This window comes from Mytilus californianus, unplaced genomic scaffold (assembly GCF_021869535.1).
Source record: "Mytilus californianus isolate M0D057914Y unplaced genomic scaffold, xbMytCali1.0.p SCAF_3, whole genome shotgun sequence".
Classification (NCBI taxonomy): domain Eukaryota; kingdom Metazoa; phylum Mollusca; class Bivalvia; order Mytilida; family Mytilidae; genus Mytilus; species Mytilus californianus.
Genome location: NW_026262679.1, coordinates 14,042,984 through 14,059,639, shown reverse-complemented (window position 1 = coordinate 14,059,639; position 16,656 = coordinate 14,042,984). Strand labels below are relative to the sequence as shown.

The 16,656-nt window shown below is 33.4% G+C and overlaps 1 protein-coding gene across 1 annotated transcript; it reads left to right on the top strand.

The window, feature by feature from the left end:
• The first annotated feature begins 927 nt into the window (after positions 1 to 927).
• LOC127733382 (uncharacterized protein DDB_G0284459-like) lies at positions 928 to 16,447 on the top strand. The gene is made up of 7 exons (XM_052242753.1): positions 928 to 1,023; positions 1,976 to 2,095; positions 2,334 to 2,453; positions 2,693 to 2,812; positions 3,304 to 3,892; positions 4,846 to 5,175; positions 16,215 to 16,447. Exons 1-7 carry the CDS (start codon positions 928 to 930, stop codon positions 16,445 to 16,447), a joined length of 1,608 nt encoding a protein of 535 aa, XP_052098713.1.
• Positions 16,448 to 16,656: the final 209 nt, after the last annotated feature.

The window sequence follows — 16,656 nt, the reverse complement described above, 5'->3', positions numbered from 1 at the left end:
AACCATGCTTTATATGTCTTTATATGTCTTAACATTTTTTTTTATTTCTTACCTGTTTAGAAATGAATGACATCACTTCACCTGTCAAGCTTATATCATCCAACCATGCTTTATTTCAACCATCATCATACTTTAAATTTTATTGTAACATATGAACATGTATACTGTTTCTCATTTAGCACTTTCACATATTTTGTTTGCAATACATGTATTGTCATGCACTTGGCATAATCATTATAAAATATATTAAATTCTGGTTCTGAATTTTAATAAATGTAACACTGTTGATTACATTAGCTTGACAGATGTAGATTGTTCCTGCTGCAAATGGACAAATATAATGGTTTATTTCTTTTATACAGTGGATCATAATAACTGGAGTTATACAGATGTATATTCCTCTACAAATGCAGATACTGAAGGGATTAGTCTGCAAATTACACACACTTTAATGGCTCTAGTGAGCTGGTTTTTCATGGCATCAGATGCTGGTTATTTTGGCTCACCTAGCCAATCACTAGTATAAGCTTTTTTCATCACTTTGACTCTGTTTTATGTTTGTTCATTTGTATACATCCATCTGTTAATATTTCACATTTATATCTCCTTTCCTAAACTGATTTGTCAATTTCAACCAAGTTCTGAATCAAACCATGTAATAATAGCACTTAAAAGACATTGAATAAGAAAATATTAATTATTACAATACCTGATTATAGTGATTTCCCATGTGAGCAATTCAGGGTTCTTGTAGTTTATAGTTATATAAGGCAATTTGTATGCCCCCGATGGCCCTATCACAGCAGGGTTGTTGCACTCAAATAAAATTACTTTAATTCATTTTTCTTTATTCAGATAATGGAAAGGGTGAATAATATTAAAAAGTCTGCCACCAAAGCAAAAGGGATATCACTGCAAATAGTAGGCATGCTTTTCAAAGTAAAGAAAAATGGGAAAGTTTCAGAAGAGCATATGAATACTGTCAGTGATTTGACAGATGAAATCACAACTTTGATGGACGATGTAAATCATAATGCTGATTCAGTTAAAACCAATTTAACTAAAACTGATGAAGAGTTAAAGGAGGCTCAAAAGAAAATTGAGGGTTTGAGGAATGAAAACCTAAGTTTAAGGAAAAAAAATTCTCAGGCAAGACGTGACCAAAAATATGAGGCACAAGATGAATGCAAAAAGTTGAAGAGAGACCTTGATTCTAGCCAGGAAGTTCTTCATGCAATGTCGTTTGATGAAGACATGGATGATTTAAATAATTCAGCTGCTGCACAACCACCATCCAATACAGACTCACAATAATTGATTATCACAAACTTTTTGTACTAATTTAATTGTTGTATATGCATATATATGTAAATCTGATGTTTTTTATGAATCATCATTATCTTTTTTTCTTGTATACTGTTTGGACAGAAATTTTATTTAACATTTAAATTGTATTTATTTTCACTGTCTTATGTATAATTTAAGTAATAAATTTTTTTTTTTTTTAGATATGCAACATTGAAACACATCAAAATGCCTAAGCAGAACAAAAAATCACCCAGTCAGAAGAATAGGGAAGACAAGCTACGGAAGAGGCTTGAACGTCATGTATGTATTATATATATAGTATAGGGGCATATATATATTTGTTTAGGGGCCAGCTGAAGGACGCCTCCGGGTGCGAGAATTCCTCGCTGCATTGAAGACCTGTTGGTGACCTTCTGCTGTTGTCTGCTCTATAGTCCGGTTGTTGTCTCTTTGACACATTCCCCATTTCCATTCTCAATTTTATTAATTCAGAAATTGTTTATCAAAATCAAATTCTCTCTCTTTAAACTGACAGAAACTAATTATACTTATTCTTGTGACATTGCATCTGGCATTAGGCTATTTTTTTCTCTTATTTTTCACTAATAATACTTAATCATGTGACATTGTATCTGGCTTAGGCTATATTTTTCTTCACTTTTCACAGAAACTAGGTACAGAGGAATCCAAAGACATTCCAAGACCAGCATCTCAACAACTATTTACTGTGGCCAATCCCAACTCACAAATTCAACAGCCAACAACTTCTAAAATTGACAGTCAAAAGGTTAGTACAGTTCATATACAATTTAAACCAGGACTTACAGTGGCAAAAAGACAGAAAAGATACTGCAGTAAAAAAAGAGAGAAAAACTAATAAAACAAAAGAACAAAAGAATAAATGCGACAAGAAAAAAAAGAAAAAAATAGACGGGGTATACAAAATTATGTTGTACTATATATTGTCTATCATTACAGTTCCCTCAACTAAATGAATCACAAGAGTTTTTTGTTTATCTTTTCAGAAAAAGAGAAAAATTCAGGATACTGACATTCCAAGACCAGCATCTCAACAACTATTTACTGTGACCAATCCCAACTCACAAATTCAACAGCCAACAACTTCTAAAATTGACAGTCAAAAGGTTAGTACAGTTCATATACAATTTAAACCTGGACTTACAGTGACAAAAAGACAGAAAAGATACTGCAGTAAATAAAGAGAGAGAAACTATTAAAACAAATGAACAAAAGAATAAATGCGACAAGAAAAAAAAAGTAAAAAATAGAGGGGGTATACAAAATTATGTTGTACTATATATTGTCTATCATTACAGTTCCCTCAACTAAATGAATCACAAGATTGTTTTGTTTATCTCTTCAGAAAAAGAGAAAAAATCAGGATACTGACATTCCAAGACCAGCATCTCAACAACTATTTACTGTGGCCAATCCCAACTCACAAATTCAACAGCCAACAACTTCTAAAATTGACAGTCAAAAGGTTAGTACAATTTATATACAATTTAAACCTGGAATTACAGTGGCAAAAATACAAACAAACAAACAAACAAATATTTTATTTGCCAATCACGGCGCCCAAAATGAGCAGAATAATTACAATATAATTTTCAAACATAATGTAAAGTAAATTAAAATAGGTTAAACAAAGTACATAATATGATTGATTTTGATTTAGTTGATTGATATAATATTAAAGCAAATGAAGTAGGCAATTTGTAATGATAAACATATATAATACAATATGACCAATAGTCTGTTACTCTGGTCCCTTTATTGGCAAAAAGACAGAAAAGATACTGCAGTAAAAAAAGAGAGAAAAACTAATAAAACAAATGAACAAAAGAATTAATGCGACAAGAAAAAAAAGAAAAAAATAGACGGGGTATACAAAATTATGTTGTACTATATATTGTCTATCATTACAGTTCCCTCAACTAAATGAATCACAAGAGTTTTTGTTTATCTTTTCAGAAAAAGAGAAAAACTCAGGATACTAATTTGTTTGCGACCACTTCTGCTACAGATATTCCTACAGAACCTGCTAGAACCAAAGAACTGAATTGGTTCTGTGAATATTTAAATGATCAAGACATGAGAAATATCCATAAGAAAAGTTTATACAGTCCAAAACATTCTAAAAATCTAAATGCCTCTCTTCAAGGACTTACACAACAAGAACTAAACAATTTATCTAGACGAAAAAAAAGGCAGTGTCCTCAGAATAGACAGACAGAAAATGCGAAGAGGAATTTAACTCGCAAAGAACGACGAAACATACCTGAGGTTAAGGATCAGGAAAATGCAAGAAGGAATGAAACTCGTTCACATAGACGAAGCATGACTGAGGTTAAGGATCAGGAAAAAGCTAGAAGGAATGAAACTCGTTCACATAGACAAAGCATGAATGAAGTTAGAGAACAAGAAAGTGTGAGGAGAAATATAACTCGTCAAATACGACGCAAAATACCTGAAGTTAGAGATCAGGGTAATGCTAAAAGACAAAACACTCGTAAAGATAGACGCAGTATACCTGAAGTTAGAGAACAAGAAAGTGCTAGGAGTAATATAACACGTCAAAAACGACGCAGTATACCTGAAGTTAAAGAACAAGAAAGTGCTAGGAGTAATATAACACGTCAAAAACGACGCAGTATACCTGAAGTTAAAGAACAAGAAAGTGCTAGGAGTAATATAACACGTCAAAAACGACGCAGTATACCTGAAGTTAAAGAACAAGAAAGTGCTAGGAGTAATATAACACGTCAAAAACGACGCAGTTTACCTGAAGTTAGAGATCAGGGTAATGCTAAAAGAAGAAAAACTCGTCAAAATAGACGAGGTATACCTGAAGTTAGAGATAAGGAAAAAACAAGTAGACAAAAATGGCGACATACCTATAACAGGAACAAAAAAGAAACACATCTCAACAGACATTCAAGGATAAAAAAGAAAAGTGACATTGAAATCCAAATTCAAATATTTAGAGATTTGCTCAAAAGAAGTGATGATTTCATTTGCTCATGTTGTATGCAAACATTTTACCAGCATAGTGTTTATGCCTGTTCTAAAGAACATTATATGCAGAAAGGAATTCCACAAGAAATATTGGATCAAACTCTTACAGGAACTAAAAGTGTTTCAGAAAGTGAATGGGTGTGCAAAACATGCCATAAATATATAATGGAAAAAAAAATGCCACCCACGGCCTACAACAATGGATTTAAGTACAACACTTTACCAGACTACTTACATCACTTGTCTCCAACTCAAACTGAGGAGAGAACTGTAGCATTGCGCATACCGTTCATGCAACTGAAATAACTTGGAGTAGGAAAGCAGTTTGGGATATATGGCAATACAGTTAATGTACCAATGGATCCGTTGATGTTATATCTGTGCTTCCTAGAAGATTTGAAGACACTGCTACTATTCATCTGTTATTTAAAAGAAAACTTGAGTACAAATCCTCCATCCTCCATGAAACTGTGAGACCAAAAGTTATTTATGAATTAGTTAAATATTTCATTGGAAATAGTCCATTATATCAAGAGGAAGCAATACAATTGGATACCTCTTGGACATCAGAAAATACAAATATCATCAACTTTGCATCAGAAACTGACATTGAAGTGATCGAAAGCCATGAAAAATTAGTGCAAATGCAGTCTGCAAAAAATCAAAGAGCACAAGGCAATAATTTACCACACAGTAAACAGAACCAAGAAAAGAATAAATTGATCTCAGATGAAAATGATGATAACTGGGTAGAACAATCTGATGAAGAAGTGTCAGGTTCAGGGAACAAGGACACTTTACTACAAGATTTAGACTTTACAGATGATGGTAGGCATGCCTTACAAATTGCACCTGGTGAAAAAACCATCCTCTAAGCTTATTCCTTGACAAATATGCAGAGGAAAAGTCATTCCCTGTGCTATTTGCTGGACAAAAAAAAATTGAAAATCATCAGAGAACAATTCCAGTAACTTTCAGCACAATCTGCAAGGCAGAGTTGAGGAGTGCAGACACTAGATTTTCAACATCTGTACCCAATATTTTCTTTAAACTTAAGAAACTTCAAACATTACAAGTCAAAGACATTAAAACTACTGCTTTACGTAAAACTAACAATAATTCATATACAGCTGGACAATTGAAATCATCTGAAAATATAAACAGTTTACTTCAAAATGACCAGGGATTTACATTTTTAAAGACTCTAAGGTTATCACCACCTTATTATCAAAACAAGCAGAAGGAATTATTTGCAATATTGAGACAGCTAGGCCTGCCAACTTTCTTTGCTACTTTTTCAGCAGCTGAGACTCAATGGTTAGACTTACTATGTATCTTAGCTAAGAAAGAATATAAACGGAACATTTCTGTGGAAGAAACTATTGCAATGAATTGGATGCAGAGATGTGAATTGATTCAAAAGCACCCAACAACATGTGCCAGACACTTTCACTATAGAACTCAGATATTTCTAAACAATATTTTGAAATGTAAAAACTCCCCATTAGGAGAATTACAGGACTATTACATAAGAGTGTAGTTTCAACAGCGAGGCTCTCCACACTTGCATTGCTTGTTTTGGATTAAAAATTCACCAATATATGGATCTAGCCAAATGAGTGATATCCTTGAATTTATAGACGCACACATAACTTCTAGTTCTAATGTCTCAGAAGAAGATCAACAGTTTGTAAAATTGCAAAAACATCGACATTCCAAATCATGCAAAAAGAAAGGCAAGCGTGTATGTCGCTTTGGATTTCCTATTCCTCCCATGGCAGAAACCTTGATTTTAGAACCATTTCCTGCAGATCATTCAAAAACAGAAATTCTCAAGCATAAGGGCAATTACAAAAAAATTAGTTTAGTATTAGAAACCCTGACAGGTGATGAGGATATGACCTTTCAAACTTTCCTTACTAAATGTAAATTAAATAACCAACAGTATATAGATGCTATTCGTTCATCATTGTCAAAGAAAAAGGTGTTCTTGAAGAGAGCTGTGAATGATGTCAGAATTAACTCTTACAATCTTCAAGTATTAAGAATATGGCAAGCAAACACAGATCTCCAGTTTGTTATTGACCCGTATGCTGTGTGCATATATATAGCTAGCTATATTATGAAATCTCAAAGAGGTATGAGTATGCTTTTGCAAAATGCAGTGGATGAAGTGAAAAGAGGAAACTTCAGTGTAAGGGAGAAAATGAGAGTTATTTCTAACAAGTTCTTGAATCACTGTGAAGTTTCTGCACAAGAAGCAATATATCTGCTGCTCCAACTTCCTTTGACACAGAGTTCTAGAGATGTCATTTTCATTAACACCTCTACACCAGAGAAGCGTATTGGTATTTTGAAGCCAGCATCTGTGCTCAAAACACTCCCTGATGAATCTACAGAAGTAATTTGTGCTTGACTCCTTGATAGGTACTCAGAACGTCCACCTTCGATGGAAAATATTATATTGTCACAATTTGCATCTTCTTTTGAAAAACAAGTTGACAGGAAAAAAGGTATCTCTGACACAGTTGATCAAATAGATGGAGTAGACAATAATGTGGAGGAGATAGTTGCAGGTATGAAAATTCATTTGCCTGATGGAAGTTGGCTGGTCAAGAGAAGGGTCCCAAAGGTAATACGTTCAGTGAGATATAGTCTTAAAAAAGATCCAGAGTTATACTATCGAGAGCAATTAATGCTCTTTTTTCCATGGAGAGAGGAAAATGCTCTCAAAGGACAAAGTACCACTTATTAAGATGAGTTTAAAATACACGAAGCTCACATTATTTCATTTAAGGCAATGTTTGACGCCTTTACCTCAGATGAAAGCATTGAAGAAATTTTCGAAGATGCCAACCAACAGATAGTCAATGATGAAATAGATGATATTGCTCCAAATGCAAGACAAACAGAGGATGATTCAGAACAGCTCAGACAAGACATGGAAATCTATACTCCAGCCTGCAGATAGTTCCTGTACACATTATGACATAGGACAAGATATTGGGTGCTCTAATAGTGCAAAAAAAGCCACTGAAATTGTTATAGCAAATAAGCTATCAGACCAAGAATATTTGGAACTAGTTCGTTCTTTAAATCCAGAGCAAAAATGTTTCTTTTACTACATTCTGAATACAACTAAAACAAATGATGAACCCTATTATGTTTTCTTATCCGGCGGAGCAGGGGTGGGTAAAAGTCATGTGTTGAAAGCTATTTATCAAGCCTTATTGCGATATTTTGACACTGCAGGTGAAAATCCAGATGAGATAAAGGTAGTTATAGGAGCGCCAACAGGCAAAGCTGCATACAACATTAAAGGTAATACGCTGCATTCGATTTTCCACATTCCTGCTAGCCAGTCTTTGAAAACTTATATACCATTAGACCACAGCACTTTGAACACTCTGAGATGTCATTTTGCTAAGTTAAAAGTCCTTATTATAGATGAGGTGTCCATGGTTGGCATTCAAATGTTTAATTTCCTAAGTAACCGACTCCAAGATATCTTTGGATCAAAAGAGCCCTTTGGTGGTATATCACTGCTTTTAGTTGGTGATCTTTTTCAGTTACGCCCTGTTCTAGATCAGTGGATTTTTTCATTGTCAACAGCAGATTATGGACAACTAGCAACTAATTTTTGGCAAGATTTGGTTACATTTTATGAACTGAAGACTGTTATGCGTCAGAGAGATGATGCTCAATTTGCACATATACTCAATAGAGTCCGAGAAGGGATACAAACAGAAAATGACATTCTCACATTATCCACAAGACTTGTTTCATCACCTAGGGAATCTAATAAAGACAATTACATACATCTGTTCAGTTCTAATGCACTTGTTGATGAGCACAATGTATAATCATTATCAAAGATAGAGGGTCATTTATATGTTGCTCAGGCCTCTGATAATGTAATTGGAGATGTAACAACAAATGTCAGAGACTCTATATTAAACATATCTAAGACTCTTCCACCACAAAAAACTCAAAACTTGCTCTCAGAATTACCTTTGAAAGTTTCTGCAAACTACATGATGATTCAAAATGTAGATATAAAAGATGGTCTAACCAATGGAGCTTCCTGCCAACTTGTGCATATTGACATATCAAACAATAAACCGATACTTTTGTGGGTTGTTTTTCTGGACAAAGACATTGGTGCGACACAAAGGAAAAAAAGCAAATCACTATACAAAGGAACAATTAGTCCTAATTGGACACCAATACATTTCATAACCAGACAATTTCAAGTAGGAAAATACAAAAATGTTCAAATCGTTCGCAAACAGTTCCCATTGAAACCAGCTGCAGCATCAACAGTACACAAATGTCAAGGAATTTCACTTTCTAATGCTGCTGTTTCCTTCAAAGGACGCATCCAAAGTCACATGGTATATGTGGCATTAAGTCGAGTTACCTCACTACAGGGTCTCCATCTTCTCGACTTCAACAAGGACAAGATCACAATTGACAAGAATGTCAAAACTGAGATATCCCGACTTAGAAATGAGAAACAGATTGTTTACAGTCAATTGCCACTTGCAAAGCCAAAACTTGCTATCTTATGCCATAATGCAAGATCATTACACAAATACATAGACGACTATAGAAATGATGATCGTATATATCAGAATGATGTAATATTTATACAAGAAACTTGGGCTAAAAAGTCAGATTCATTAGATCATTATATGTTGAATGGTTTTAATCTCATTGACTTTTACCCACACGCAATACATTTACACAGACCTCATTGTGGCATCTTTGCATATGTAAAAGAAGGACTACAGGTTGATTCAATAGAATTCATTGAGGAAGAAGGGATAGAGGGAATACAGTTGATAGTGTCATTATCTGAAAAACACTATTGTCTGACATCAATATACTGTCATCCATCAACCAATGTGGACAGCATTTGTGATACAATACATTCTGTTGTGACACCCAATCATTACACAGTTCTTCTTGGAGATATCAATATTGACCAATTCAAACAAACTACGCAGTTGAAAAAACTTCAGAGTACTATGCATGCACTTAATTTAGGCCAAGCTCATATCGATGAAACCACAGACAATCATTCTTCCATTGACCATGCCTATATTACAAGACAACAACAGTTTGAAAGTGGGAGCCTAGAAAGTTATTGGAGTGACCACAAGATACTATGTTTTCATATTTTATAAGGTTTAAGTCTCATAAACGTATCTCTTCCTTGTTTGACTTCATGATTTCTGCCTACCCACCCCTGCTGAACAAACGTGTGTGTACTTATATGCTCTCTAATATTTCAAAATGATGTCACTTATGATAACTAGATGGTCAAACAGGTCAAGCTTGATTTTTGCCTTTCCATTTAAAAACCATACAATTCATTCATTTTTTTTTTAGATATTTTCAAAATCCTAGGTAGGTGGACTTAGTAATTTTTTTTTACTTTATGCATTAAGGGCACACAGTTTGTCCTGCTAGAGGGTCATTTTCTATCTAGTTTATATGTTGTTATTGTTGACAACATGGAAGTCAAGTTTGATATTGATGATCATAAATTTTACCTATTAGGAGTTTTGGTCCTTGTGATATTGATTAATGCCAGAACACAAATAAATGTTAAAGAATCCGGTTTACTGTCATTTTGACAGCTCTTGTTTTTAAATGGTCGCCGAAAAAACGCCAATAGCAAAATAGAAAAAGGAAATTCATTTGGAAAAGATCACGGACATAATTTAGCGAAGAAAAAAAACGCAGTACAAGCAGACGTTGGAACTAGAACAGAAAATGATTTGTTGGCATAGAATTAAGAAGAATAGATGAATTTGGTTATTTGGCATAACAATTTTCCCTATGTTCCGAGTGTAAACAGTCTCTGAAATTTATTGGACTGTACAGAAAAAATCCGTTATGGTTTCGGAAGCTTGTTAAAAATATAGTGCCAGTATTGTAATCGTATAAGCGCAGTCTCCACAGGACAGCCACATCGGAACGAGGAGAAAGTTAACTACGGCTTAAAAATATGGGATGTCAACAGTAAATGTGTATTCGGTTAGGACGAAATAAAATTAAATTATTCAGACCCCGTTATATTTATGCCCCCGTCGTAGCGGAGGGGCCATTAAGTGTTACATTTGTCCGTCCCGTCCGTCCGTACGTCCCCAAACTTTAGTTTACCTCAATCAAATGTTATAAAACTTATACACACTGCTTATAACCACAAAACACAGATCAAGTTTGAAATTGGGTGGCGTCACTTTTACTGTTCATGAGTTATGCCCCTTTATAAATGGAAAAATTGCTAAATCTGTCGTTTCCGTTCTCTAGCTTTAGTTTGCCTCAACAAAATGTTATGATACTTATACACAATGCTTATAATCACAAAACGGTCTTAACTACGTGAATCCTCCATCTGTATCTGGAAGCTGACTCATGCATATTTACAAGCGGGGGCATATGTGGCCCATAGACACATTATCCATTTATTATTTTTTTCAATTCCATTCTGAAATAAATTATTCATTAAAAAACCGTGGCTCCACAATAGATGAATGATCGGTACTTTGATGAATCCAAAGAAGCGCTTTGAAAGCAAAAATTATAAAGAGATATTTTCATTAACCTATATTATTCAAACGGCAGAAACAAACTGAAAAAAAACCAACGAGATCTTCGATATCCTCGAAAACAAGATTCTCGGAACGTCTCGAAATTTTTAATCATTTATAGAGGTAGTTTCTATGTCTTTCATACAGTCCCTCTATTGATTTGTTACCACGTGACATTGTATTAATATTTCGACAACCAAATTAAAGTTCATTTGTAGATCGGAAAATAAAAAAATAAAGAATAGATTGCAGTAAGAAAGCCATTTATATATTACAACCTATTTGCTTTTGACTGCATATGCGTTTTTATTTGAAAGTGTATTTAATTTATGTTTTGAGACGGTCCCTGTACGCATTGTTTGTGTAGTATTACAACGTGCTACTGTCCATTGTGACAATACACATGGGAATACTATACTGACATTAAATTATGTCCCAGAATAAACTGATTATTTCTGAACGTTTAACATGTCATATTTGTAATTCCACCATAGCCTGAGCAAATGTCGGAATACAAGAAGAAAATGAACAAAATGATATTACTGTTAAAAATATTTATCCTAGGTCGGAAAACAGAAAGATTATTAAACAGTATTGTGTCTAAAATAGTTATTTTCATTAATAGATACTAACAGACCAAGGGAACATTCATTTAAATGATTAAAGATTAACATAAAACTAAATTTATCATCAATAGAATATAATTAATGTTATATTATCATCCCGAGGGTTTAAATTACACAGTGAATACATTTATGAAAATCAGTACCAATTATCAGGAATGAACACAAATAAATTAGTATCTAATGTTTAAACTGTAGGGAATGAAAAAAATAGTTGCATGGTTATAATTCAGAAGAATTTTGAATCCTTGTATTTCACAATAAACGTAATTATATATATAATATTTTACAATAATCATAATTACTACGTATACACGTTACTAATTTTATACCGTTTACGTATGTTTTGAAAACTATCTGCTTATATTTTGTATAGAAATAAAATACAAAGTTAGAATTGAAGAAGAGATTGATTTGATAAAAAAAAATGCCATAAGTAAATACTTGACGTTTTTGTTTATTGATAGTATGTTTTAAATTTCTGGAAAAGATTTATTAAACTGTTAGGAATGTATATTAATTGAATTTTAATTCTTTTTTTTTTTTCTTTTTTTTTAATAGTTCAAACTTATAGCATCTAAATCTTTGCAATGATTGTGCGATTTTGAAAATTGTATGCATTGTGTTGACCAGCTATCGTACAAACGTCTTGTCGTTTATTTACATAATATCACTTATTATTACACCCTGTTTACACGACACAATAAAGTCGGATTTTAAATCTGGTTTGACAACAATATTGGTGTTGTGTTGACACAAATTCCGGATTTAATGGCAAAGAATCCGGAGTCAAATCACTTGAGGTAAGCGGTTTGACACCTGAATTCAACTAACGTTAGATTTGAATCTATAGAATAAATATACGTGATGACTCAAATTCATATTCTTATCCAGAATATCAGTGCGTATGCTTGCCATTAACTATTTCTTGCGCAAGAAAACTACGTGCATGCGTAAACATTGATTTCACACGTGGTAGGTGATTTTGAAGCATGCTCATCATTGAGGTACTCCGACATCTAGTTGCTTTTCTAATCGTTTTCTTTCTTTTTGGGTGAATGTCCTATTATAAACTTTATGAAATTTTCGAAATACTAAGGATAACCCGAGGAATAGATTACCTTGGCTGTATTTGGCAAAACCTTTCGGAATTTTGGGTCCTCAATGCTCCTAAACTTTGTTCTATATTTGGCCTTTTTTAATGTTTTGTAGTCGTAACGCCTGACGTACAAAAATTTAAACCTGACCACGTGTCCATGATGAGTTTATTGACTTTTACCAAATATAAATTGGTTCTTTTGTGTGCATGTTCACAAGACTTATGAAAAAAGATATTTTTCAAAACTAAGTCTTCCTGTCGAATTTGTGGTGGATTGCGTCGGACATAATGTATAAGTACAGATGATGAAAAACGCACCATTTCAAATTTCACAAAGAGGGGAGACAAAACAATTCACAGACGATTAGAATCATGTGCAAAACAGTGTAGACGAGACCATTGATTGGCGCGCTAAAATATCCCATTGACTGGGTCAGGTTAGGTGAACGTTCGTCTGTAACGCCCACAACTCACGACGTATTTATTATAAACATTTAAACTGTGGGGTTGCCAAAGGGTCTCAGTATATATACGAACTACAGTGCACAGTATATTATATACATATTTTATTTGCGATCATAAAAGTACGAAGTCGTCCATTACTATCTAAATTGGGTCGATTAAAAAAAAAGCTGAATATGTTTCTGTTGCCAAGGGTTTTTCACAAGTATAGTAGTTAGCAGAAAAGTTCACCAAACTATACATTTTACCTATTCAAAAACGTAAATGCAAATTCCACAAGGCTTGATCCAAATAGCCTTTTTATTGTCTAATAACTTGCAAGTACGAAAAAGACAGGACAGAAGTATATTTTGTCTATATGTTTTGTGTACGCACACTTTTTAAAGTTGATCATGCATTCGTTCTAAAATAAAATTTAGACCAGATAAAAGTTAAAAGATGACATAATTGGACAACCGCAATTGTTAAATCGCTTTGACGTCCGAAAAAAAAAAGATAATAATCAACACATGCATTGTAACTTTTAAAGCCAGTTAAATCCTTTTTTTTTTTGCTGAAAGAACGTGCGATATCATAAAAATTGATTATCAAAACATAACGAAAACACAAGTAAAGAACGTTTAAGTATTCAATATAAATCAAAACACAAAGGTTATTCCTGATTAGTTTTTCGAATTATTTTATTTAGGCGTTGAGACCCTTTGGTGACCCCACAGTTTAAATGTCTATAATAAATACGTCGTAAGTTGTGGGCGTTACAGACGAACGTTCACCTAATCTGACCCAGTCAATGGGATATTTTAGCGCGCCAATCAATGGTCTCGGCTACACTGTTTTGCACATGATTCTAACACGGGTGCCTTTTTGTGAAAAGGACATATTGCTCACATAGGCGTCGGAAAAAGCCCGAGGGTATTCACAGTCTTATAAGGAGTTTTTATAACAAGTATACAAGTATGTATGAAAAAAGTGTTGGTATTTCTTTGTGTGAATAAATGGAGATGTGGGATATACAATAAGATGTTAAACACATAAAACCAAAGACATCTAGATAACACGTGACTAATGCAGGATAGACGAGTATTTTATACTACTAATTTGTAAATTAATTAGTAACAGATTCGTTGGTCCCTTGAATTGGCAAGTTAATTAGTATATTTAGTATAGCAAGTGTTAATTCTATAGAATTATGCATAATTTATGTTCACAACAATATAATAGTCAGATTTTAATTATAATAGTAACATATTTCAGTCTCCTGGTTCATATTTGTTCAAATCTTTAAACTTCTTGTATTTCAAGAGAATACTCAAACCCTTATGAAATAAGAAGCTGTGGTATGATTGCTAAAGAGACAACTTTCCATCAAAGACAAAATGACGTAGATGTTAGCTTGCTTACATTGCTATATATATGAGATCTCCCAATTACCATTCCACTATGAACTGCTTATTCGAAAAGAAATTTTGTCACCAAATGCCTTATAAAATAGAACATCATCATATATGCTAATATATATTTTTTCACTCGATAAAATGCCGGGAGCATATTGTTTTACCCATGTCTTTTCGACTGTCCGTCCCGCACTTGATATATAGGGTTTACTAGGCTAATTTTTAGGACGACAGTTTTTAAGCTTCAGTTTTTAAATTATGTACCTAGTTTTTAGTACATATAATAAAGGTGCGCATATGGTCAGAATTTTTTTTTAAATGACCGGTTGGCATTTTGATAATATATAAAGGCACGCAGAGTACGGAGTCTGGCTCACTCCTCAGTCCTACATGCACAATTTCAAGCTTGAACTTTTATATTGCACAGAGTATTTTACTTATATAAGGGGTGCATATATATTCACAGCATTTTTTTTTATAGTTTTCCACGAATGACAGAATGTTGAACTTGGTCTTTTTAAGTGAAATTTTGCATTCAGTTTGCAAGGTTTGTCCGACTAACTACGCACACAACTCACACGTTACGGTTTACACCATATAGAGTACAATACTACATTAAGAATGTGTATTTCATTAGGATATTGATTTTATTAATGAGTTTCATAACTAACAGAATGTTTAACCTTTTTTGACGGGTGCATCAAATGTGTCTTTTAGACACATTTATTGCAATTTGTATTGTATATCGTTCTGAACATGCATGAAATATTTGCCACTAGACGTTAAGCAACCATCAATCATTCAATTGAATCGTTCTTCAACATCACTGTTTACTTAATCATTTTTAAGCTCTTTATTCATGCATGGATGCTGCGGTGACATCACCTTTGTTTAGTTGTGTAGGGTTAAGTTGAAGATTCAGATTTGAGTAGCTAAATGAGCATCTGGTCAGGACGAAATATAAATAATCAGTAGAATGTTATTTTGAATTAATAGGAAAATTACAAAACCCTACAAGGGAAATGAAAATAAAATAACAAACACCATTCAGATCCCGTTACATATTTTTTCAATATGTGTCTGAGTAAAAATAACGTGATTCTGCATTCTTAAATACTAAATGTACATTCAGTAGTGATATAGATTATGTTCTATGTATTACAAAAGGTTAATATTCTATTTACTTATTTTAAACACCGTCTTGTATTGAGGATTGTTATCCATTCTTTTATTTTCAATGAAATATAATATAAGATTACAGAATATTTAGTAGTATTTGCTCGGAAACAGGTCCATTAATTGGATTTGATATCGTATTCGTATTCAGTAACGTCAAACGTTTTCTGTCGAATTCTAAGCGTATCGATCAACTTTGAAACAATTTATCTAAAAAACAAGGATGGTGACATATGTGTTTCTATACATGAATGGATTCAGTATAGAATCCTGGATATTATGTTAGTTTTTAGTATTTCTTCGTATATAAGAGCAAAGCCATGTATTGAAAAACCTAAAAAAAAAAATACAAAAAAGGGCATTTTCCCTATACAGCTATGTAAATTTGTCGCCAAAATTGACGTTTTCTTATGAAAATTACAAAAAAAAACAACCAAAAATGGTGACCCCATTTTTTATTTCATATTCCGATGTAACTCGAATCAAAGTACAAGTGTGCCAAAAATTTTAGAAATTGGGAGATATGCCATTTGGTATCGTACTACCTTAACAAAGCAATCTACTCCACCTCCTTGTTACTACAAACCTACTCAACCTCCTGGTTACTACAAACCTACTCCACCTCCTGGTTACTACAAACCTACTCCACCTCCTGGTTACTACAAACATACTCCACCTCCTGGTTACTACAAACCTACTCCAACTCAAACAGAGTTATACCATCTACACAAATTCCAGCTGTAAAACGGAGAACTCACATGTAACACCTGTGGCATTCAGTAGGTGGGAGAAACAATAGACAAATTTAATATTCGGCTAAATAATCACCGATCATGGTACAAAACCAACAAAAACTGTCCCCTTCCAAAAAAAGATCTTCGCCCAAAAAAACATCCTTTCGATAATGTCACTTTTCAAATCATAGAAGTGAAGGAGAAAGGAAAACTTTTGGA